The sequence below is a fragment of the Botryllus schlosseri genome, chromosome 8 (assembly GCF_051294905.1).
Source record: "Botryllus schlosseri isolate E-star chromosome 8, Bs_hap1, whole genome shotgun sequence".
Taxonomy (NCBI): domain Eukaryota; kingdom Metazoa; phylum Chordata; class Ascidiacea; order Stolidobranchia; family Styelidae; genus Botryllus; species Botryllus schlosseri.
This window is the reverse complement of record NC_137243.1, coordinates 25,293,843-25,319,773: the sequence shown is the minus strand read 5'-3', so window position 1 is coordinate 25,319,773 and position 25,931 is coordinate 25,293,843. Positions and strand designations below refer to the sequence as shown.

The 25,931-nt window shown below is 42.2% G+C and overlaps 1 protein-coding gene and 1 long non-coding RNA gene across 2 annotated transcripts; both read left to right on the top strand.

The window, feature by feature from the left end:
* The first annotated feature begins 1,152 nt into the window (after window positions 1-1,152).
* LOC145444381 (uncharacterized) lies at window positions 1,153-1,625 on the top strand. Its single transcript, XR_013916664.1, has 2 exons — window positions 1,153-1,423; window positions 1,458-1,625. It is a non-coding gene; the product is annotated as an uncharacterized LOC145444381 (long non-coding RNA).
* A 22,527-nt stretch (window positions 1,626-24,152) lies between these two features.
* LOC145445513 (uncharacterized) lies at window positions 24,153-25,654 on the top strand. The gene is made up of 3 exons (XM_080323700.1): window positions 24,153-24,230; window positions 24,319-24,456; window positions 24,529-25,654. The coding sequence occupies exons 2-3, from the start codon at window positions 24,432-24,434 to the stop codon at window positions 25,542-25,544; spliced, it is 1,041 nt and encodes a 346-aa protein (XP_080179826.1). The 5' UTR covers window positions 24,153-24,230; window positions 24,319-24,431; the 3' UTR covers window positions 25,545-25,654.
* The last annotated feature ends 277 nt before the right edge of the window (window positions 25,655-25,931 follow it).

The window sequence follows — 25,931 nt, the reverse complement described above, 5'->3', positions numbered from 1 at the left end:
GGCTTCCGTTGTGGCACAGCAGAATTGATCGATAGATGTGTTACGGCGGTGTTAATATTTATTAAAGAAAGCTTTTAGATGCGCCATAGTGATTTTGTCGTCCATGGTGAATTGCTTTAGGTCTATACGGAAACTAACTTATATTGTATTAGGCTATGTGACAGCGGTAGTATTGTTATATAGCAGTGTTGGGATCAAGTCACTTACCTTCGAGTCACGAGTCATTTCGAGTCACTGCGCATTTTGACTCGAGTCAAGTCAAGTCAATCGATTTTCAAAGCTGACTCGAGTCAAGTCAAGTCACTCGATTTTTGGAGGTGACTCGAGTCAAGTCGAGTCAAGTCAAGTCAAGTCACGAGTCAAGTCACAATTCAAGTCAAGTTGCCATTTCGAAGTATGAGGCATGATTGCATCATTGCATTTTGCTAGCTGTCTGAAATACATATTGAGTGGTCCCTGATTCTGAACCGCTAAACGGATATAGAGTTGAATATACACGCAAGAAGGCGCTGTATCGCTCACATATACGTAGAACTGGTAAACTACGTTGATAGTCACCAGCCAAAATAGAGAATAGAGAATTGATTGAGAACGAATTGATAAGATGCAATACATTACCCATTTACAAATTGAGAGACGAACCCGACTGTATCCAGTAACTGTTGAGGCTATTGAAATAATCAATTCTTCGTATAACGTGTGAATGCAACGCCCTTTGTATGGATGACAGTTGACTTGTATTTTGAACACACTATTTTTTCTGATCTTGGCCAATTTCATTTCTTTAATTTAGTTTAATATTGAACCATTTAATACAGTTCACATTTTGCAAAAAGGATGGTGGAACTAAGTTAACAGTGGGGCTGTTTGCAGCGTATTCTCATTCAGATATATTAAGTTCTCTTGCCATATGCAAGATTGCTATCGAAAGAAAACAAAGTGAGAGCATTGAAAGCGTTGAAAAGCTCGAAATTTGAATCGTATATCAGCTTATTTGCTCGCAACAGTTGAAAATTGCTATTTGAACTTGGTTTCGGGCCGAAACGGGCTCAAAACTCGACCGTCCGGTTCGGGCCGGGTTCGGGCTGAACTTGTCGGGTTCGGGCCGGGTTCGGGTCCGGCTCACCCGGCCCGCTTCCATCTCTGCTTGGAACTAGAAATGGAAGTAGCACTTGGAACTAGAAATGGAAGTAGCACGTGGAACTAGAGCCTCAAAGCTCACAAAAGTACTTGTAGTTTATAAAAGGAGAATTGGTTATTATCAGTTGATATGGTGTGGCTGCTTTCGGTGTTGCCTAATGTACTGTTGAGCGGCGAAATATATTTGAGTGCAGCGAAAAAGTATAGGTATAAGACGACAGGCTGTTCCTATATGTGCTCGACGACTGTCGGATTGCCGGCTAAATACTGTTCTACTGTTCAGGTTCCTCCGTCGCTTGCTGAACGCACTTGTTCAGGTTCCTCCGCCGCTTGCTGAACGCGCTGTAAGGAAACGATGTCGAATACGTCAAATATTACTGGGAACGGCGGTAGCTGGTCAGTGCATCACAGCATGTTCAGTCTTTGCAATATCCTATGAAGTATCCTATGTTCGCAAAATACAAATCTTCTGTGAATTACAGTGAGTATATAAGTATTCATTGAAAGGGGTCTGCGGGTATGATATTGATGATGACATGTCATAAGAGTCACGGCTAATGGTCGACTTGTGAGGGCTGATCAGATGCTAAGTTTAAACGCCGAGACGGCCTACAACAAGCGTAGCGAAATCAAATTGAATGCATCGTAGAAGCAGAAATACTATTTGAATAGTAAACGGAAAAGCAGTTTACCAAGCAGCATAAAACCACGAACGCATCGGGTTCAATTCAGCAAGTTGCTATTGAAAATTACAGGTTAAACTCACGACGTCGCAACCTTTTCCCGAATCTGAGTGAGCGAAATAACTTCAGTAAAAATCGGCTTGTATTTCAACATGAATTGGGGTACTGGACACGTAAATTTAAATGCCGACACAATCAACAGCATGCGTAGCGGTTTGGATTATGCCAAGTACACAGGGAACACTTCGTAAGTCCGAGTGGACTATTTGTGGCGACACAATGGGCTCGCGGAGTCTATCGCGCATTGTTTAGGAGATTTTCGAATGTCTAAAACAGTGGTTCCCAGGCTCATCGCTCCCTTTTCAAGCTCCACACCGATCATCGCCCCCACCAAAAAAAATTTTGTGAACCGAATAAAGAGCATACAAGCTGTAATCACCGGCTGGTTGACTAAAAAAAGGTCATTTCTCCGATTTGGCTCCAATTTCCCCGTTTTAACGCGCCATCGCCCCTTCACTATTTTCGTCACCTGTCGTCCCCTTTGTCCATTTTCGCCCCCTTCGTTATTTTCTTAACCCTAGACCGCCAAATCGCCCCCTGGGGGCGATATCGCCCACGTTGGGAACCACTGGTCTAAAACAATGGGAATTTTCATCTTTGAGTTCGATTTCTGGGGGGTTTTAGAGCCCGGAACCAGATAAAAAATAATATATTCGGAATCAGTATAACAATAGCTTTCGGATAATACCGGTTATATGAATTTTGAGGTGTGGCCGCCAGCGCTAAGATTGCATTTTTTTGTATCTTGGGTACTGTATATTGTGCATCTGCGTCTTGAGTTGAAATAATAAACTGAGTTTTCGAATTTGAGGATATCTCAGTGGCATTATGGTGTATTCCACATCAAAATTCGGAGCATCAGATATGGCTGTTGGCTGTTGTTATATTCCTCGCTGCGTAAGGATGACAGTTATTTGATCCCAAAGGATGCATCAATTAGAAACAGAAAGTTATCGGAGAGGATGGTTCCGTTTATGAAGAACAGGTATGGATGCCTACTAGTCCTGGAAGTTGCCTGCAAAGTATCAGTTCACCAACATAATATCCTGCTTCCCCTGCAGTAAATCAGTTGACCCATGAGTGTTGTGTGGTATGGAAAATTGTGTAATATACATTTGCTGCTGTGAGGTCTTACAACATATATAAATCATGCGTTTGAATTACAATGAAGCTGATAAAACTTCAATAGAGGCAGCCTCATGTGCTTTCAATGAAAGAGCTTGCAGGAGAGACGCCAGTGCCAAAAGCTTATTACAGGAGCTATACTGGCCATCCGCAAATCCGGGCCGTAAAAGCACTTCGTCAGCCCACCCCAAAAAACGTTGATCTTGGGGCCAACACAGGGCGATAAGCCAAACTTTCGGGGGCTTCGCCCCAAGACCCTACCTACACTTGGGTGGATGTTTTCACCTGTACTTGTGATCACATACATTCTACTCAGCGTAGGCGGAAAGTTTACGTAGCTTATCGCGACAATTTTCGATCATTCACGACTGAAGCGTTTTTCTCGCGGTCGAATTTTAGGCCCAAATTTAAATAAAAAAATGAGTCCCATATGTTTACCTAAACTTCATTATGTGTGGATACGTCGTGGTGCGGCAATGGCTGACGCCGAAATGCCTATAAATCAGGGGCGGGCAACTTCTCCAGTCGGCGGGCGGATTTAGGAAAATTGAGTACTTCGCGGGCCGGATTGCTGAATCGGTACATTATTCGCCCATTTATCCACCTATACTAGGAGTAAATCGTATTTAATAAATGTATTTTAACGACAGCAATGTCACTTCAAAGCCAATTCCCGCCCCTGATGGCGAAGACAAATGTTTATTTGAGAATAACATTGTCATACAGGCGCCGTCATGTCTGCTTCTATCTGATCAATCAACACATGGTGCAATCCCTAATTAAGATTTCAAGGCGTTCAATAAGCCCGGTAACCCTAATTTACCTAGATATCAATTCATTAGGGTTGAATAGGTGACGGGATAGCGTCGTTGTTCAACTGTGTGGCCTAATTAATCTCGACATTGAATTCATGTGGCTCGCGTCCTCTACGAAATTTGAAAGGTGGCCTGCGACCCGTTTTGAGTTGGCGACCCCTGGCATATGCGGTGTGAAAAGCTTAGAAGTGTACCGTGCTACAAGTCGGCGGTTATGGAATCAAAAATAAGAAATATCAGCCTGGTGTGAATGACCATTGTAGTCGACAAAAATCATGATTACCACAGACGACATTGGGGTTGAGTGCATCGTAAATGCCGATAATGCAAGCCTTCTCGCTTCGACGAGCTTCCGCCCATACACGTATATAATAACATACAGTCACTAAAATTTGACGTAGTAAGCAAGTAGTGGAGAGTCTCGGCAGACTGGGGCCGCGGGCCACATTATCATGCAAGACGGAAAACTGTCCGCAGGCCGGACAAAATCCCTTCGCGGGCCGTAGGTTGCCCGCCCCTGCTATAAATCATGCGTAGCCTATTTCTCGGAGAAGGGCACCTAATAAGCTAGACATTTAGGTACACTAAATCGTGCAAAGCCCGAAGAGAAATTGAAAAATGTTGGAAAAAGTTTCAAATAAAACGCTATGATTTATATTCATTTGCGAAATAATTTTGGGCCCTTTTCAAGCTCGGCCCCTCTCCAATAGGGCGGTTTGGGGTGCCCCAGTTACGGTCCTGCACAAAATAAATGAATCGAAAACCAATGATCAAACTGCGCTGCTTAGCGATGAGTGAGCTCGTGTCTGTTCTGTATTTGGCGCTCGCATGTCGTCAAATGAAACGTCTTGTAATAAGTCAAATCGAACATGTTTCTAGCCATGTTACCTCACGAAGTTTTGAATCAGTTTAAAATTAGATGTTTTATTTATTTTATCAAAGGACAAGCCTTCAACATTGCATCTTGAAATTAAAGTATAAAATTGTAATATTCCTTGCGGACCGGCAGGAATGTCGTCGCGGACCGGCGGTTGAGAACCACTGTGCTATGGCACTTGGAACGCAAGTGACGGGTGACGGCAAGCCATTTGGGATCAATCTACCATGCTCAGAGCAAGAACAGATGGGATTCTATTTGCAGCGCAATGTTTATAAGTAATGAATTGAATGTAACGTCAGTGGTACATGGTAAACCATATGAACCAATCGCCTTGAAGCTATTTCAAAAGAAAACTGGATTGACTGTTGTGAAGTCGGGGCTTCATGTTCACCCCAGCTTTCCCTACCTTGGTGCAACTCCTGATGGTCTAGTATAGGGTTTGCATACGTCCGGAATTTCACTGAAATATCTGCGTCCGGGAGGAATTTCTAAAATATGCCTAAATGTCCGGAATTTTGAAGGTTTGAAGCAGGCTCAAAAGTTTTCCATACATCAACATAAATTATGCTATTCAAAATTCTCCTTCGCGCCGGGAGCGAGTTAATACAACGTATGGGCATCAGGTACCACCGTCACCGAAAATGCTATCAAAATAAATATAAATAACCATCATTTACTGAACTAAGTTTGATTGTAATTTCAATTATAAGCTAACGGTGTATTGCTAGAGGTGGTTAAGACCGATTGGATGCTTCAGTCACAGACAGTGGTTCCAAATCTTGGGGTCATTTGCCCTTATCTGGGAATCGCGATGATGTTGGGCGTAATCAGCTTCCTAGGCCGCGAGTAAGTTTGGGCAAGCTGATTTTTTCTAGTAATCAGCTTATTATATCTATGAGCTTTATTGCCACGGAACATTTTCAAGTTGGAAATAAAGCCGCGACCATAAATAGTTGGAAATCACCCGCGAAACCTGCTGGTGCATTTTATAGTAGCCTAATACATGGAATAATCAATATTATTGACAGAATTCATACATAAAATTTAACAACCAAATGCGTTTAACAACCAAATGCGTTTAACAACCAAATGCATATGCATATACCAAGTGCCTAACAAGTTATATCGACTACCCTATGGTGGGCACTAGATCAGTACTTTTTTGGGCGGATGGGACAGAAAAATGTTGTTTAGGACCTGATTAAAAACATAACCAGATATAGCCACACCGACCAAACAGTAGAGCAGGGCTGTCAAACACAATCCCGACAGGCTAGACACAGCCCACCAGACGATTTCATCCGGCCCGTGAAGAAATCTATTGTAGACCCGATTGTTCGAACAATGCCGATATTTCAGACTTGGAGGACGGATTCTAGGCGGATCAGTGCCTGATCATTATTTTAATTTATATTTTCGGAATCGGTGTAACAGTAGCTTTCGATCAAGACCAGATTCAATAATTTATGCGCTCGGGAAGATATCTTTTGGATTTCCAGAAGTCCTAAAGTCGCTTACGCAAAACAGTTCCCCACTCCAGCCTCGGCGAAGCCGAACGAAGCTGCAAAATCGGTCGTTTCCGTTCCATGTTTAATTTCTATAATTATACAGTCGATGGGCAATGCTTGGCTAGTGTGACGTCATATTGGCAGATAATGTGCTACACCTCATTTCCGCTAGTGGGCGCTAAACAGTGTCCAGCATTTGCTTCACAAAAATATGGTAACCCTCCCAGTCTAGTAGGGTCTGAAGTTACAGTAGAAGTCAAATGCCCATATACTGGACGAGGAGAATCCCCTAAACCTGGACCTAATTTTCGGTTCTTGGTGTGTGGCGAGGGTGGTGTAATTCAAATCAATAAAAACCATCCATATTACTGCCAAATGGCTCTTAACGCACGTAAAGGCTTCTATTTCCTGGTGTATTGGCCTTGTGACGGAGATGCGGAAACACTCATTAACCTAGCTCCATTTTATGAGGAGTTCTGGCACAGTGAATTGTTACCAAAACCGCAATGGTTCTATTATTTTTGTTATCGCCATTTTGTTACCAGAAAATGCACCAGAATTGAACTGAATGAATGTTCGAATATACCTATACGTTTTCTAGGTACTCCATCATTGATTGTTTACAAATAAATATTCAGTAAACCAGTTCTGTTCCATTTTATTTTGTTATTGAATTTTCATCAATTCAAAGCACAACAAGACGGCGATAGAATGGGAAAAGACAGGAAGGTTTCGAAATGACTTTGAAACAGCCTTTGAAATTAGACACCCATCCGGGCTTAGGCGATGTGAAGAGGGGGCACGCACACACAGTTGGAACAAATCGTCCATCAATTTTTTCTTCTCAAGAGAACGGATGACCTCATCAAAGTTTTCATTTCGATATGGCCCTTATTCTGGCTCTAATCAACCTCTTCTCAATTTCTTCCACTGGCGTTGCTAATGAAACCACTGAATAAATTTTTCAAGGAGAGGTGACTTCACAGTAACGAAATACTATTTGATTTATTAGTGCTGTATGAGTGCTGTATACGTTTCTCATCAGGAACTTTTTGTTGGGAACCTAAAATATCGACGCTTTCTATCACTTCTGGGATATCGACTCTGGAGTTCTTCTGACTTTTACGGCAGCTATAAGCACACTACACAGCGAAAAAAGCCACCCACTATACCAGGGGTGGCCAACTTGCGACCGTAGAAGGAAATTTGTGCGGCCGTGGACACGTAATTCAATTAGTATGTGTTGGCGGCCGTCGACATGCAATTTGAATTTACGAATTGACTCCCGATTTCTTGAGAGATTTTAACTGAACTTGAAATTTCATTCGCGCTGCGCGCGATTCAATGTGACTTAATTTTTGGATTTTAATATATAGTTAGTGCCTTTTTCAATCAGCGCCCACAGTATCGATTCTAGTGCCTTTTTCAATCAGCGCCCACAGTATCGATTCTAACAGCCGAGGGAAATGATGAGCCCTATATTGAAATACACACTCGGAATAATGTGCTCCTTACTATACCGACAATCCTGATGGGAGGTCAAGAAATAACGGCATGCAACAAAGTGGCTAATAATAATTGGCTCACCCGAAGACGTATATCATTTATAACTTGTCATAAATTTTAGAAAACACCCCCTCCATCAACTTTACCAGTGAATCTGATCACATGGGCTAAAAAAGGATAACCGTTTGATAGTAATATATAAAACTACTAATATTAATGACGAAATTCATCACTAAAACAGAAAATTTTTTCGCGCTTCGCTCGACTATCGGCGGTCCGTAACGTGACCACGCAGCAGTCACCACTGGCTACTTTGATGCGTATAGTAAGCCTATATGATTGAATAGCTTAGCCCGGAGCTCATCGGAAATGGCCACAGCCACTTTAACATGGGTATTTGGCGTCCAGCTAGTTCATTACGACTATGCTCTGGAATGCGGCCGTAGACTACATCAGTAGTCGAAATGCGGCCGTGACGGGGCTTGACGAAAACATCGCATAATGCAGTCTAGCACATGAAAAATGGATTTGACAGAACATAAAGTGCTCAGACACGCGAAACGCCGTACCTCAAGATCTTGATGTCTCTTTTTCGATCAAGCAGTTGTTTTAGAATGTTATAAGACAGTCCTACATGTAGCTTAAATTTGAAGAAGTGTGTGCTACTCTACTCGTCTTGAAGAAATGTCTCAAAACTATACGATAAGCTAAACTAAACAAAACAGTCACTAAACTTGAAATCGAATTGACTTGAAATCGAATCCAGCTTTTCCAAACTAAAGACTGTGGCGATGAACGGCGTTCACACATGTATATAGTTTGCAGGCAGATCTAACACCGCGCAAATCGTCAACTATCTCCAAAAGTGGCGCAAGATGTCCAACGGGCCCGATACGCTCGACTAAACAGTCACTGAAATTCACGAAAAATATTCAAAATTTTTTAAACTATAACCCAGGGGTTCTCAACCCGCGGGCCGCATGCGGCCCGCAGACGTTTATTTTGCGACCCGCGACATCGTTCATTATAAACGCAAGTACTAATGACACAGTATTGTTACAAATTAATTTAGATACTTATCACTTTTGTCGCACCGTCTCTGTTTCGTTTGATTACGCATTCTTGAATGCAGTGGTTCTCAAACTGGGACTCGCGCCCCCATGGGACGTGAAAGCATCTGAAGGGGGGCACGAAACTGTGGTCAACTGAAAAAAAAATGTTCGCGCTGCGCGCAATTTATCTCTGATTCATAGTTATTTCTCTGTGTATAGTCCGGTTTAATATATGAGAATTCTCTCATCAACATCCATAACCTTCCATGCCATCAAACTAGCCATTTTTATTGCTAGCGTTCTGGTTGCATTTTGTTATATAACGATAGGGGGAACGAAATTTTTCCCTGTCAAAAAGGAGGGCGTGTCTCGTTTCTTGATATGCTTGACTTCAGACTGTTATTGTTTTGAATCGGTATTAGGCTGGACTCGGATTCAAGACAATCCCGTAATGTAGTAGGACTACACTTTTAAAGAGTGTTTGACTCACTGCGAACAGTTGTTAAGATTGCCGACTATATGTTACAGACGCATCGTTCAAAATTGCTTGGAATATGGGTAAACCCAAGAAATCTCCTATAGAAGGTGTGATTTCAATAAAACCTTGAGATTATGTGCGAATATTTGCTGTTTCCGGAACTTAGCAGCAAGGACAACATCACCTGACGAATTTCTAAGATACAGTCGTCCGATTCAATCTTGACCAAACAATAGTAACATCAATGCCAGTCGATCTTTTATCGCATGTTCTGAAAAACGTTGCCGCGTAGACTAGCCTACTTTAACTCAGTCTCGGAGGAATCCACCGACTTTGATAAAATTCATCCAGATAATTAGTTATGCGGAGTGGACATATATGGAGAGGAAATGCTGGCTGGTCAAACGTGGGGAGAAGACCAGCGAAAAATATCAACTTGACAAAGATGGCTTCAGTAACTATTGGTGCAGGGCCCCAGGCATGGAAGGAAATGAAAAGGGTTGATTGGTTTGCTCAGAAATGGCCCCGAACGCTAGACTTCTTCTCATATCACTCAGAGCTCAATGTAATAATGGCCTCTGTAACGCAAAAGTTATCGTAATTTATACTTGCTCACTCACGCATTGAAACAGAGAGTTCGGTTCTCTGGTGGTAGGGTTTGAAGTTACTTATGCTGACTTGGCAACGTATGCAATGCACGCTTCATGAAAAGATTTACTTGCGCCTATGTATAAGATCATATTCTCACAACAAGCAGCAGCTGCAAACTTACGAACGCTGTCCATTTATACTTTATAATGCATAGAAATGTACTAAATGCCCGTATACGATTGGTAAATAGGCTACAGTAGCCTAAATTTAATAGTAGCCCACAAATACATGGCAATATTGTTCTGCGGCCCGCAGCGTCAGCGTCTTTTGCTGTTAAAATGCGGCCCGTTATACAAGGGAAGTTGAGAACCCTTGCTATAACCTGTGTCAGGTAATGGCTTTCGAATACGTATAGCCTACAGTTTACGCTTAGCAGCACACTAATTTTCAGCGATATCCAAGTGGCGCAAGGTGTCCAACGGGCCCGATACGCTCGACATAACAGTCAATGAAATTCAAATTTATTCATGAATTTCAAAATTTGGCTAGCAATTGCCGTACAAACGGGATCATGGAAAAATCTAACCAATATTTGAAAAACACAAGGTTAAAGGGTGGTAGAGTTTCAAGGTTGGATAATTTATTTATCGATACTTCGCCTTGGTCTGATTCGTGAATTTCACGATTACGTGGCACCTTCACGAAACAAACAAAATTCAAAAGATCACAGAATTCAATCAGAGAGCAATGCGGAGGAGGTAGACATATGGAAAAAACGAAGAAGCCGCAATCCACCGAATATTTCCGTCGGAAAATATCTCCCAACCTCATTCAAAGTCGGATAAAGCGGATGTATTCACGTCAGATCCAGTGCCTCTCAATAGCCGTTTCGAAGTAAAAAAAATTCTCGCTCCCCGTTTGACCGAAGTCTCCGTCGCATGCAAACAGATTCTGGATTCAGCGGATGCATGGCTAAATGGAGATATAATTGATCATCTGATGTGGATGAATTCAAGAAAATTTATAAGCGTGGATGGCTTTTCCAACTGCAGCATCTACACAATGGATTGTGATGGATCGTATGCACCGAGTTCAAAATCTGTCCAAATTATCAACATCAACAATAATCATTGGGTGACATTATCAAATTATTTTATAGCAAACTCCCAAGAGGTGTGTGTGTGGACGTTCTCCAATGATCATTCCGAAAGAAGTACAGGGAAATGAGGCTATACCATGGCAATGCAATTTCTGTGCGACAAGTAGATGAGCTGAGCTCGCTTATGCGGAGGGTGCCTGGCACCTTGAACCACTTGAATATTGCTAAAATTTGTTGTGGCCTGGCTGTATGCTATATGTATGTGGAAGTCATTTATTGGGACATTTTAATATTTATTATCATTTTTATTTATTTTTGTTGAATACATTTACATCATATCTTTGCCTGCGAAGTGCGACGGCGTTCTCTACATGCAACGCAGTTTTCGGAGCACGATTTCCTAATGTCAGACGATTGCTACAAGTAGGCTTCGAGCGGCTATTTCTCTATCGAAACAATGGATCGAATCAGCCGTTTGTTTGTAGTGATTCGTTTATTGTATTCATGTATTGCAAGATCTTGTCGACACTACCACTGACGACTGCTTCTGCGGAACGGTCATTTCCGACCTTACGCCAGATAAAGACGTATCTACACAGCACCATAAAAGCAAATGGGTTGAATGGCTTAGGTTTAATTATCGAATGTTAACATGGAATGGCAACGACCGCTTTTGCGGTAGAGACTGTAGGATTTCTGGAAATATAAAAGTTATCTTCCAGAGCGCAGAATTTACTGAATCTGGTCTTGATCGAAAGCTACTGTCGCAACCTCTCCGAAAATGTAAATCAAAATATGATCAGGCACTGAACCACCCAGAAGTCGCCCTCAAAGTGAATTATCGGCATTGTCCGAACAATCGGAGAGCCGGAACGGTTCATTGTTATATCCATTGTTTTACGGTCAACCGATCGTTCTGAACGATGTAGATTTTAGGTGTTGAGGGTGATTGTTCGTCAAGTACGGAGCCTGATCAGTGACCATATTTTCATTTATTTTCGGAATGACTTGTTGCCGGACAATTCCGATAATTCAGACTTGGAGGAAAATGGTCGATTCTCGCCGCTTTAGCGCCATTTGTGGAGGGATGGCGGTCGTAATTTTGCCTACATATAAGGCTAGCATCGTGTGCATAAATAGTATCGTTGTTTTTCCTTCATGGCGACTCGTTACTGCGAATGCATGAGTTGTTGGTTATTGCAATACTACTGATCCGTGATTTCATGTCATTGCTACCGAAATCCATACCCTACTTCATTATAGCTGTTTGAGAAGCCGTAGCGTTGGACTGTATGAGTATGACTGTATTTTTGCTATAACTGAACTGCTGCAAACATTGTCTTCTTATATCCCTATGGAATAATTTCCACTGTAATCTAGAGTATGGAGCTTGTATTTTCTGAGCTGTTGACGGGTCTACCAGAGTCATCTTGCCGACGTAGACAGTATTGCCAGTAAGTCGAGGGGTAGTGGAAGTAACAAAGACAAAGGAAACACATTATTCGCTGAATCTTACATAAGAGGTTTTAGAGGTATGTAGTGATTTATACTAGCAGAGGTCCTTGGTAGATTTAGTCAAGCACTCAAATGATAGGCTCATAACTGGTTTTGAGAATTAGACGTAGTAGTGACTTTGCAAGTATCATCAGTGATGAGTTTGAGCCAAGCGGTGCACATCTGCTATTCCAAATGTTGTCTTCAGCGGTGTTGTCTCATAAAACTTAGTTACAATTAGTGATCTGTTAGTCAGCCGTCTATCTTTGATATAGCGTTCATACTGAACCAGTCATTTCTATAGCTAATAGATAATAACATCAGAGAATTGTGGGAATAAGAAGGAGTACGGTATAGGAAGAGGATCAGAAACAGGTGATAACTCAGACCTCAAGACAGCAATTAGCTCGACATCCAAGAGGATGTCGGGGAGATTAGTCGGTCAAATGTGCTGCGCTTATGGCTGTTCAAAACGTTTGAAGGCAGTATCGTGTGTTCGGTATGTTAGGAGTGATAGCGTGGGTACTGGGTAGTGATGATGAGGAAACACAGTTGAAGCGGCGATATCCACGTACGTGCCATCGGTGAGATTTTAGCATTTATACGGGGGACAGCGAGACAGTTTTCATCCAACTGGTTGATTGCGGTAATTCTATTTACAGATATGTGAACAGATGTTTGTATTAAAAATTAGCTGGCAGCTGAAGAAATGTTCAGACATTCTCAAATATTACTATATTGTAAAGGTTTCTTATTAGTAATAAAATACTGATGGTTTAGTTATTATTCATCAAATTTAGGTGATGCCAGTGTACCATAGAATATTTTACGGTTGTATTCGTGGTGTATGTCGACTATAATGGTCATTTACATCAGGCCCTAGGATATTCCTTATTTTTTGATTCCGTAACTGCCGACTTGTAGCATGGCCCACTCCTATAGGCTTTTATAATACACCGCTTAAGCGGATGAGATGACGAGGAGGATCCTAGATAAACCTCCATAATTTAGTTAGGAGTCGACCTCAGTCGTAATTTAACCCAAAACCCACTGGTGTTGTAGCTGTGGATTATATCACTAAGCCATCCCGCTAATCCTGCATGTTGGATATAGTGAGTTGCTAAAGACCAAAATAACCATTGCTAATAGTTCTGTAGTGTCTCACTCGCCGTGCTAATATGTTGTCAAAAGAAAAGAATGAATAGTGATGCTGTGGATGTGTGGAAGGACATGACCGATTTATACGAAGAAGGATCTTCGTTCAAGATCATGTAAAAAGCTTTAAACGAAATATTTGGAGAATGTGGAGTAAAATTCGTGTTGCAATATGGTACGCGATATGTATCACGGACATATATTGCCCAGCCGTTCCTTCTAATTTAGGGATGCCATACGTCCGGAATTTCACTGCTCAAACTGTGTCCGGGAGGAATTTCGAAAATATGCCGAAATGTCCAGAATTTTGAAGGCTTCACGTAGGCTCATAATTTGTTCGTAAATTAGCATAATAAGATTATATATATGGAAAGATTTATGCCAGATGAAATTAAATAAATAATAATACCTAACCTTCATTTACTAAAATAAGCTTACTTGTAATCGCAATTATGGGAGAACGGTATATTCCTAGCCCGCCACCTCTAAGGTGGGATACCATTACATGAATGGCAAGGTGGGGTCAATCATACCCCATCAGTTACTCATCACAACAGTTATTACAATACAACAATACATTTACCAATGAATGCGTAATACAACAATACATTTAACAATGAATGCGATTGTTCTAGCCCTAGCCAATGAGAACGGGTTGCTAACAGTGATGAGCGGAGGCTGCTTTTCGAGACTACGAGTCCCTCCGACAACTTTGGTCTCTGATGCAAAGTCCCTCCGACTCCGAGGAGCTCAATCCCAGACTCCGAGATAACCCGAAGAATCTTGTCCAGTCTCCGAAACATCCATATCGGTAGAGGTAGTTATTCAAAAACATTGTCGAAGAATCCCAATGATAGCAACTCTTAGTTCCTCTGACAGCTTCCGCTTCAAAGATGAAGCCTCCTCCTCATCCAACCTACGTTTCAGGTTTCACCGTAAATCTGGATGGCAAAACGTCTTCTGCACTCACTTTGCCATGCATTGCCCCAATTTCGATCAAGGCATCAGCCATCTGCTTAAGGCCCTTCCCCTCAACAGAGCTCAGTGGTCTCATATCTTGGGATACAAAGGAGACAACACCACGGCAAACCTTCTCCTTTGATTTCTCGCTTACTTTCTTGTGGGAAGAAAGAAAGGAGCTTTTCTTCAACTGCGATCCATTCTTCTTACACGCTTCGATATGTCTTCGAAGATGCGACGTACCACTTGTCTATACTTGTGATGCTTTAGCTGAACATTGCAATTTTGACATCTCGCAAACCCAGTATACTGGCCATCATTATCATGCATCATAGTGAAATCATAGTGTCCTATATGGTGTCGACACAAGCAAATCTCACGGTTCAATGAAATTTAGAAATCAAGGCTATAGAAAGTATCAACAGCTCCACGCATCTCTGGAGCCCTACGCAACAAGCGGGCCAAGGTAATCGATATCATAATAATCTGATATCCAATGTAGACTACTTAGACGTAGCCTACATATCTCTATCAGCTGAAGGATATTGCGCGAAAATTGGTACGGACCAAATACATTCTGTGGACCCAGTTCTACCCTTACAAATCAAGGAAAGGCTGGTAATGTGTGCTCGCTTTCAGCGAAGCGCCTATAGAAAGTATCAACAGCGCCACGCATCTCTGGAGCCCTACGCAACAAGCGGGCTAAAGTAATCGATATCATAATAATCTGACCTATCTAATGTAGACTACTTAGACGTAGCCTACATATCTCTATCAGCTGAAGGATATTGCGCGAAAATTGGTAGGGACCAAATACATTCTGTGGACCCAGTTCTACCTTTACAAATCAAGGAAAGGCTGGTAATGTGTGCTCGCTTTTAGCGAAGCGCCTATAGAAAGTATCAACAGCGCCACGCATCTCTGGAGCCCTACGCAACAAGCGGGCTAAGGCAATCGATATCATAATAATCTGACATATCCAATGTAGACAATTTAGACGTAGCCTAAATATCTCTATCAGTTGAAGGATAATGCGCGAAAATTGGTAGGGCCCTAAATACATTCTGTGGACCCAGTTCTACCCTTAAAAGTCAAGGAAAGGCTGATAAGGCGTGCTCGTTTGTACCGAAGCAAATAGAAAAAGTATCAACAGCGCAGCGTTTCTCTGCGACGCGATTGCACATAGCTATTGCCGCGACGTCAGCTGATCTCACTCTCGCCGCTCGGCCGCATCCTTGCTCTTGAGTTTCTCTCTCGTTTCGCCAGACAGCATTGTTGCGTCACACTGCCAATCTACTCAACAATGAATAATTTAGGGCTGATTGTGGGGGTTCCAGGGCCATGAGTGGAATAAAATTTATATTTTCGTAATCAGTGCAGAGTCAGCTTTCGATTGATACCCGATCCATCAAATTTGTTGCCCGGCAAGCCGGTAAAAGATAACCGTCAAATTGCCTGTAGCCAAATGGAAGTGATGTGATACAATTTCATTGAACCGTGAGATTTGCTTGTGTCGACACCATATAGGACACTATGGTGAAATCCTTCCACACGTCACTCTTTTTCTGCCTCTTTGTGTGTAACCCACTTGACGCCGACGGAGGAAAACCAGTCAGTCCGAACTAACTACCACTAACATCGACGATCACATCACAGGCTGCAGTAAATTAAGTTCCGCATCGCCATCAGAGATGGCCACAGTCCGGTTCAGGAGCCGGAGCAGGATTTCAATGATTTTTTACCTGGCCGGACTGGATCCGGATTTTGAATTTGGGGTGACGGCCGGACATTCGCCAGTCGGATCTTTTCGGACTCTGAATTTCCAATTGCCAGCCGGATCCGGATAGATTCGGATCTCGAAATTTTGGAATCCGACCATCTCTGATTATAGATAACTAAGGTAAACTATAGATAACTAACCTACGGATAGATGGGCAAGACGAGAGTCACGGTCGAGTGATGCGACAACGGCAGATTTGTTGTCGCTTCATAGCATGAAACGGGAGCGTAATTGCTAATCCCATAGATGACGACCCCAGCGCTCAAATTAAATAAAGTTGATCTTATTTGACAGCTACAGTCGCGCTGATTCTCATAATATACATTAAATTTTCATCAAGGCAATGGAACCACCCCGAAATAGCCTTCAAAATATGAAAATCGGCATTGTTCTAAAACAATTGCAACGGCGCAGCACAATGACCATAACAACGGTCCGTGCGTGGTTGCGATTGTTTAGAACAATGCCGATTTTCATATTTTGAAGGCTATTTCGGGGTGGTTCCATTGCCTTGATGAAAATTTAATGTATATTATCAGAATCAGCGCGACTGTAGCTTTCAAATAAGATCAACTTTATTTAATTTGAGCGCTCGGGTCGTCATCTATGGGATTAGCAATTACGCTCCCGTTTCATGCTATGAAGCGACAACAAATCTGCCGTTGTCGCATCACTCGACCGTGACTCTCGTCTTGCTCATCTATCCGTAGGTTAGTTATCTACAGGTAAACCGTAGATGCGACACTCGCGGGCATCACGTAACGTCACGCTTCAATTATACTTTACGGCACTGTTGTTGTTTTGCTTGGCGCTTATGCAGCCGGAGACAGATTTCAGCATTAGGATGGTAATATCTATCCATGGGGTATGTTTAGCGAGGAGCTGCTCCGTATGGTTACTAACCGAGCTTATTGGATCCAAGCTACACAGTCGGTACTAGGAAAAGGAGCAAGCGAATACAATTTTAAAGTCAATAAATACGGCTGCCAGAAGCAGATTTCAGCATTAGGATGGTAATATCTATCCATGGGGCATGTTTAGCGAGGAGCTGCTCCGTATGGTTACTAACCGAGCTTATTGGATCCTTAATGGATCCATGCTACACAGTCGGTACTAGGAAAAGGAGCAAGCGAATACAATTTTAAAGTCAATAAATAAGGCTGCCCGAAGCGGATTTCTAGTATCTCAAGATTGAAGTTCCTAGGTGTAAGGTGTCGCATTGAAAGTGATGACTCCGTCGTGTAATAATCTATCCGCATTTCAGTTGACGCGGTCTCGATCCCTTCAAATTCTATAGATACCGGTATGTTGCTTAACATGGAATCACGCCGTATCTAATAACAATAGGAATTATTATTACTTGACAGACGATTATTTGTTTGAATCTAATTGCAACTGTTGCGACTTGGCCTAAACAGGCAGATTTGATTGAGACTACTCACTGCTGATCTTATTCAAGATCTGCTGAATAATGTACAATGATATGGAGGACAGGAGAGTGACGGCAAGGAAGCAAGTGGCAACTGGTTGATAAGACTCTGGAACCTAGTGCATTGCTCAGAATAGCCACAATACTACCGCCTACCATCTATCTTCATTCAATGAGTCTGTAATGGAATCAGGCTGTCCCAATACCGCAAGCAGAAGATTGATGGAAGTCGATGTGAATTTCAGTCGAAGCAGGTGATAACGCAAAAGCATTTCACGCATGGGACTATTCCTATGAAAGTTCATCAAGGATCAAATTTATCAAACGTTTTGCTCGGCACAATGAAGCTAATGAGTCCAGTCAAAGAAGAAGAAACTTTAAGGAGGAAAAGTTGGTGCGTTGTGAGCTAAAAGTCTTCAGTACATTGCATGGGCACTTTCAACAACGCACTTGGCCCTCTCGGACGAGAACACCGCGATTTTGAAATTGTAAAATCTGCATTGCAATTTCCAACCACGTGGCTCCTTCATTTCATTTATGAAGAGGAAGGCTTGGCCAAATATTCATATTTTGGAGGCAAACAAACCCGATACTGAAGTAGAAATTATGTTAATTTCATCTCAAACGCAAGTAAAAGTAGCGATTTCCAATGCAAGTAAAAGTAGCGATTTCCAATAAGGCAAAAAGTTGTTATTCTAGGCTGAGTTTAGAAGTAGTCAAATATCATAACCATGCTAGTCAAACCATGCTAGTAAGTCTTACCAGTAGGTTATGTGAGTACTTTGAAAAAGTAGAGGTATTTCGTCACTATCCACCTGTTGGAATCTGCCAAAATATATCTGACTGTGACATAACCAACAGTCCATGTGTTTCTGTTTTTATGTGCCATATTTGGTGATTTATTTTCTATATCATCATGAAGAAGGAAGCAATAAAATGCGATTTTACCAAATTTGTCCCACCTGGGAGAGCCTAACAAGGATTAGAGAACCGAATCAATGGTCATAAGTCACAGTGAGTAAGGGAGTGTCTATATTTCCATCAAACCGAAATACATAACAAATAAGGCAGCATCAATAATGACATGGAAGATATAAGCCTACACATGCGCAATACTAGGATACATCCATCATACGACTGTTCACGAATATATGTTGTGACAGTGAATTACAAATGAGAGGCCTTGAGTGGACAATAGATCTTGAGCCAGGTTACTATTAGATGCAGATTACTATAGATTTGCCCGTTGACAAGGATCTTGTAGTATGAGAGTGAAAATATTTGTGTGTAACTATTATCTTGTAAAATTCAATGCGATAGGGTAGGTGACAATCTGGTACGTAGAGGTGCTCCTACATCTGAATGCAGATGGGCTGCAAATCCCGCTGGTTGAACTGCATGTTTTGAAAATACTGGGTGTCAAAAATGTGGCAAATAGAAGCCGCCTTACGGTAACAAATCATCCAGTTAAATGATGTAAAATGTGAAAAATCATTTCACTGACAGCTTAAAACGATGAAATCAACATTGCGCTGATCTTATGGAGTTTTGTGCTTCTGAGATAAATTCCAGCGGTGATTTGGATATCTGACTATGGAGTTACGCTAGTCACTCCATCATGCAGGCATTCACAGAGTCTCTTTGGCAAAGCTGTGCAATAATAGAGGGGTCATCAATGATGTTACGTAGGTCTTATGTCACACAAATTTCACAACCTTATCTTTCATCCTCTTCGACTGGATCTCAGCATCGTCATTTAGTTTCATTTTGTCGAGAAGAAACTCAGTCCTTGATAAATTTTCATAGAAATAGTCCTATGCGTGAAATGCTTGGTGGGATCGCCAGCTTTGATTAAAATTCGTACCAAAATCCATCAATCGTTCGGTTGTCGTATTCGGATAGCGTGATTCCAGTACTGACTTCTTGAATGAAGATAGCTGGTAGGTGGTATGATAGTGACCCTTGTATAAATTTCATATCCAGCAACCACCTGCTTCTTTGCCATCACTGTCCTCTATGTCATTGGACATTATACAGCAGATCTTGAATAACATGGTCAGTGAGCAGTGACTTTCAATCAAATCCACCTTCATCGGCCAAGTCACGACGGTTACAAGTAGATTCAAATAATTAATCCTCTGTCAAGTAACAATAATTCCTATTACTACAAGGCGCGATTCCATGCTAAGCGGCGTAACGGTATCTAGAGAATTTGAAGGGGCCGAGCCCGCGTCAACTGAAATGCGGTTTCTTATTCTGATTGATATTATACCAACACGTCATTAGTAGTATAATTACTTTCAATACGACACCTCGGAACTTCTATCTCGAGAAACACGCTTCGGGCAGCCGCATTTAATGGCTTCAAAATTGTATTCGATTGCTCGTTTTCCTAGCACAGATTGTGTAGCATGGATCCAACAACCTTGGTTAGTAACCATACGGAGCAGCTACTCGCTAAACGTACCCCATGGATAGATATCACCATCCTAATGCTGAAATCTGCCTCCTGCTGCATAAGCGCCAAGCAAAACAACAACAGTGCCCCGTAAAGTATAATTAGAGCGTGAAGTCACGTGATGCTCGCGAGTGTCGCATCTACGGTTTACCTTAGTTATCAATACTCTTATTATAGATTACTAACCTACGGATAGATACGCAGGTCCCGTCGTTACGCTCCGGCAAGCAGTTACACTTGTTGTTGAGCAATCTAAAAGCAGCGTAATTGGTGGTGTTATAGTTCGCGACCCTAGGGCTGAAATTTAATGAAACTGTTCTCAATCGAGAGCTACTGCCGCACTGATTCCAAAAATACAAATTAAAATCTTGACGGGGAAATGGAACCACCTCAAAACAGTCCTCAAAATCCGAAAATCGGCATTGTTCCAACAATGGCACCACCGCAACACGATGAACGTAACAATTGCAATTTCATCAAGCGATTGTTCAGAACAATGCCGATTTTCATATTTCAAGGGATGTTTTGACGTGGTTCCCTTTCCCCGACAAGATTTTAATTTGTATTCTCCGAATCAGTGCGACAGTAGCTCTCAATTAAGACCAGTTTCATTAAATTTCACCCCTCGGGTCGCAAGTTATAACACCACCAAATATGCTGCTTTTAGATTGCTCAGCAACAAGTCTAACTGCTTGCCGGTGCGTAACGACGGGACCTGCGTATCTAATGGTAGGTTAGTAATCTATACTCTGATCGCCGTGAAACCATAGTGTCCTATATGGTGTCGACACAAGCAAATCTCACGGTTCAATGAAATTGTATCATGTCACAATTTCCATTTGGCTACAGGCAATTTGACGGTTATCTTTGACCGGCTTGCCGGGCAATAAATTTGATGAACCGGGTATCAATCGAAAGCTGACTCTGCACTGATTACGAAAATATAAATTCTATTCCACTCATGGCCCTGGAACCCCCACAATCAGCCCCAAATTATTCATTGTTGAGTAGATTGGCAGTGTGACGCAACAATGCTGTCTGGCGAAACGAGAGAAAAACTCAAGAGCAAGGATGCGGCCGAGCGGTGAGAGTGGGATCAGCTGGCGTCGCGGCAATAGCTATGTGCAATCGCGTCGCAGAGAAACGCTGCGCTGTTGATACTTTTTCTATTTGCTTCGGTACAAGCGAGCACGCCTTATCAGCCTTTCCTTGACTTTTAAGGGTAGAACTGGGTCCACAAAATGTACTAGGGCCCTACCAATTTTCGCGCATTATCCTTCAACTGATAGAGATATTTAGGCTACGTCTAAATTGGATATGTCACATTATTATGATATCGACTGCCTTAGCTCGCATAGTTGCGTAGGGCTCCAGAGACGCGTGGAGCTGTTGATACTTTCTATAGCCGCTTGGCTAAAAGCGAGCACACATTACCAGCCTTTCCTTGATTTGTAAGGGTAGAACTGGGTCCACAGAATGTATTTGGTCCGTACCAATTTTCGCGCAATATCCTTCAGCTGATAGAGATATGTAGGCTACGTCTAAGTAGTCTACATTGGATATCAGATTATTATGATATCGATTACCTTGGCCCGCTTGTTGCGTAGGGCTCCAGAGATGCGTGGAGCTGTTGATACTTTCTATAGCCGCTTGGCTAAAAGCGAGCACACATTACCAGCCTTTTCTTGATTTCTAAAGGTAGAACTGGGTCCACAGAATCAGGGATATCTAGAAGCTCGGGATTGGACAATATGCGCGTGACGTCAGACAACGCGGCCCGGAGTAGGCCGACAGTCTGCGATCAGCCGTGAGAAGCGAAGGAGCTGCTCATATTTCGTACCGCTTCCGCGACCTAAGTGTAGCTTTGTTTGCTGTAGATAGGGACAAAAGTCGGCCGATTCACATGCGATCAGCTGTCAGAAGCGAAGGAAGTGCTTATGCGGTGTACAATTTCCGCGATCTTGTAGCTTGGTGGAGTTTAGATGTACCGGTATGTTGTACAATTTCCGGTACGTAGGTGTAGGTTTGTGGTGTTTAGATGTCTAAACAACGTGCTATTTTAGAGCAGTTTGCATCAGGGAAGTCTTCTGCCGTCTGAACTCGCGCTAGATTATTTATCATTGGCACATTTTATTGCAGCACTATACTATACCAGCTAAATGATACAGTATTGAAATGGGCTATAAATGTTGTGTTCCGGGATGCAGATCTGGATATAAAAAGACAAAAGATGAATCGGAAAGCAGCAACAGCACTGTTGTTTCATGCTATAGCTTTCCATCTGATCCTATCATGCGCAAAAAATGGATTAAAGCAATCCCAAGAAAAGCTCTAGTTGCTTCATCTGGACAAAAAGTTTGCCGTTTACACTTGTCGGATGACGATTTCGAATATACTTCAAGTGACAAGAAGTCTCGGCGCTTGAAACATCGTGGTTGTGTAGCATTATCGAGACAACGGCTCAAATCTACTGCTGTGCCTCATATTTTTTCAACTTTGCCAAATTATCTAACAAGCCCCAATCCGAGACCTCGAAGTAAGAACTGCTCCTCCTCTGCTCGCCTTTCCACCGAGAATTCCCGCAGAGAAAATGCAATGAGGAGTTTATTCAGCAAGAATGTTGTGGATGACCTACTCTCTTGAAGAAAAGTTTCAGAAAGAGCTTCTTCCCTGCTGGGTATCGTCTCGAAAGAATACGATGAAGTAAACATACGACTTCCCGTAACCTGCTGCGATTGACTAACCTACCACAAAGGCCATGATCCACCTCATAACTTCGTCAACATCTCCTCTACATTCAGATATTCATCAGACGCCCATACTCACAGCTTCTGTGATAGTATCGAAGGACATGAAGATTCGTGCATTCATTAAAGGCGCCCCTGTTCCGCCTTCCAATTATGACGATTTATTGAGTGCAAGTTACGTTCAGAAGACATCTGAATTGAACAACATTCTTGCCAGATGCAAGTCGTTGTCCACTGTCCAGCGGCGATAGTAATTTCAACCACATAGAATTTACTGTATCTCTATTGGAGGAGTACCTGACTGTGCAGATGTCATCTACTAACTGTGCAGATTTCAACCCAATGTTGATCAGATTTATTATTGAGCAATTGTCACTCTGTCAAGTGACCCGCAATTCCCGGAGATACTCGACAGATCTTCTAACCACTGCATTCATGTGGAAATTTACAAGTCCAGCTCTCTATACACAGCTTCTGAACATTTTTGCTTTGCCTTCAGTACGCCACCTTCGCAGATTATGTGAAGATATGACAGTGTCGCTAGGCAAACTTGATATGGCGCATTTGAAGGAAAGGACTAAATCTTTATCCGACCGAGAAAAAATTGTAACCTTAATGATAGACGAGGTTTATACCGCACAGCGCGTGGAATATACAAATGGTTCTTTCATCGGGTTAACGGAAAGTGGCAATCCCGCTAAGACGGTGTTAACATTCATGGTGCAATCACTATTTGGGAAGTACAAGGATGTGGTTTGTCTCATTCCGGTTGACAAACTTGACACTGAGACGCTGCGAACATGGTTTGATGAAGTGATGGAAAAGATCAACGATATACTACGGGTGGTAGCAATATCAACAGACAACCATGTCTGTAACCGGTGAGTTTTTATATCCTTGTTGGTTTTTGAAGTTGTTAAACAGGCATTTAATACTTATTTTTAGGAAATTATTCATGGATCTCTGTAATGGAAAACTTCGTCATAGCATCGAACATCCATATCGACACCGAGAAAAATTATTTTTGATTTTCGATTTCACTCACAACTTCAAAAACATCTTCAACCATTTTGTGAATAAGAAGCAGATGCACCCCCCTACTAAAGACAATGAGGATATACTGGGAGTGTCATGCCATGCAAAGTTCCTTCATATCAAAACCCTCTATGCTCTGGAAGAAGGCAAGAGACATTGAAAGTTGCACATCAACTCAAAAACGTTTCCCTTAATCCCAGCAGCATCGCCCGAACTTCACCTCAGCACGCTTTGAGTAAGTATCATATCAATGTTAGCTCGCCGTCTCGACTTTGAACAATCCTTGGTAAAGATCATGACCTGATTGCTGCCCTTTTGTTCAGGTGTGTTTAGTGATTCAACAGTAGTGGGACTAAAGCACTTCGCAAAGAAAGGACATCCAGAATTTCCGCAAACTGCAAAATATGTTGAATTCATCCAAACCATTTGGAATATCATGTCTGTTAAAAGCCCAAGTAAAGGTAAAACTTTCATTACATAGGTTTCTTGCTGCAATTTGACTTTTATCTGATGCGACAAAATATTCATTTCAGCCGTGCGGAAAAGAAATTCATTTTTCACGCCACTGCAAATTGGTGAGGATCATCCCGGTGTTACCTATTTGAGAAGAGCCATCGACATTTTCAAGAATTGGCAAAAGTCGGGCTGTGCTGGTCTCAGCAATGAAACATTCATGGCCTGTATTCAGACAATGGGGGCTGTGCTATCGTTGACGGAGCATCTGCAAGTAACTCAGAATGTGGAATATTTATTATCCGGGAAAATAATGTCCGACCCAATCGAAGCCCGATTTGGGATGTATCGGCAGAGCAACGGCGGTAATTTCTTCATGTCTGTGAAGCAATTGCTGCTGGCGGAAAAAAAAATTCGGTGTCTAAGCCTGCTGCAGCGGGATGGACTGTCCAGAGCAATTATCAGTTGTGAACCGGGCGAGGAAGATGCATCAGCAAACCACGAAGATTTCCAGTGGCTTGCTGACTTCATGAAAACTGTCGTCACAAATGATGTGGACGATACTGATGCATCTGTTGTAGTCTTTGTTAGTGGATATATTGGTCGCTCAATTTTCCGCCGTAGGCGTTGTGACGACTGCAGAGGCTTGCTCATATCCGGTATTAATAATGTTCCAGATATTAATGGCTGCATTCCTGAGAGATATAAAACGATTTTTGACATGGCAGATCGTGGAGGACTTGCTGAACCAACTGAAATTTGCTTTGCCATTACATTATTGGCTGTGCAGTATTTCTCAGCTGTTTCAGCAGATGAAGACACGTTAAAAAAGTTGATGTGCTGTATGAATCAGCGCAACGTTTTTTTGAATGCAATGCGTTATGTTGTGTCTTCTACATCTCGTTTTCGTCACCTCATGCATGTCAAATGTAAATCTAGCCATTTGAACTTCATCCTTATTGTGCAAAGTGCTTTCAATTGTTTTGCAAAAAATCACCTCAAGCGTTTGAATGCCAGACCGATGCTTGAAGAGGCACCGAAGAAAAACTTTCGCAAGATCCGCAAACTGACTTCGAAGGCTTCTGCAAAATGCTAAATGGTGTCATATTGACGTCGCCACGACAACTGACTGTGACGTCACCGTGACAACTGACATCCCTATTGTTATTTATTGTGTTATTTCCTAATAAATATGTACAAAAGACACGTCCTTGATGTTTTGCGAAGTCTTTTGCAGCTGCTTGGTTGCATCAACATAGGCCTACTTCAGGGCACCTTGAAAAGAGGTGTCCAATCCCGGAGTTTCAAGATATCCCTGCACAGAATGTATTTGGGACCTACGAATTTTCCTGCAATATCCTTCAACTTATAGAGATCCTTCCGTCTAAGTATAGCTAGGTTAGTTATCTATAATTGCACAATGCACATAGTATTGCCGCGACGTCAGCTGATCCCACTCTCGCCGCTCGGCCGCATCCTTCCT

Coding starts and splice junctions, on each gene's coding strand:
- LOC145445513 (XM_080323700.1), top strand. CDS start 24,432: ATGTCTGTTAAAAGCCCAAGTAAAG. Junction 24,457..24,528: donor TGTTAAAAGCCCAAGTAAAG/GTAAAACTTTCA, acceptor TATTCATTTCAG/CCGTGCGGAAAAGAAATTCA.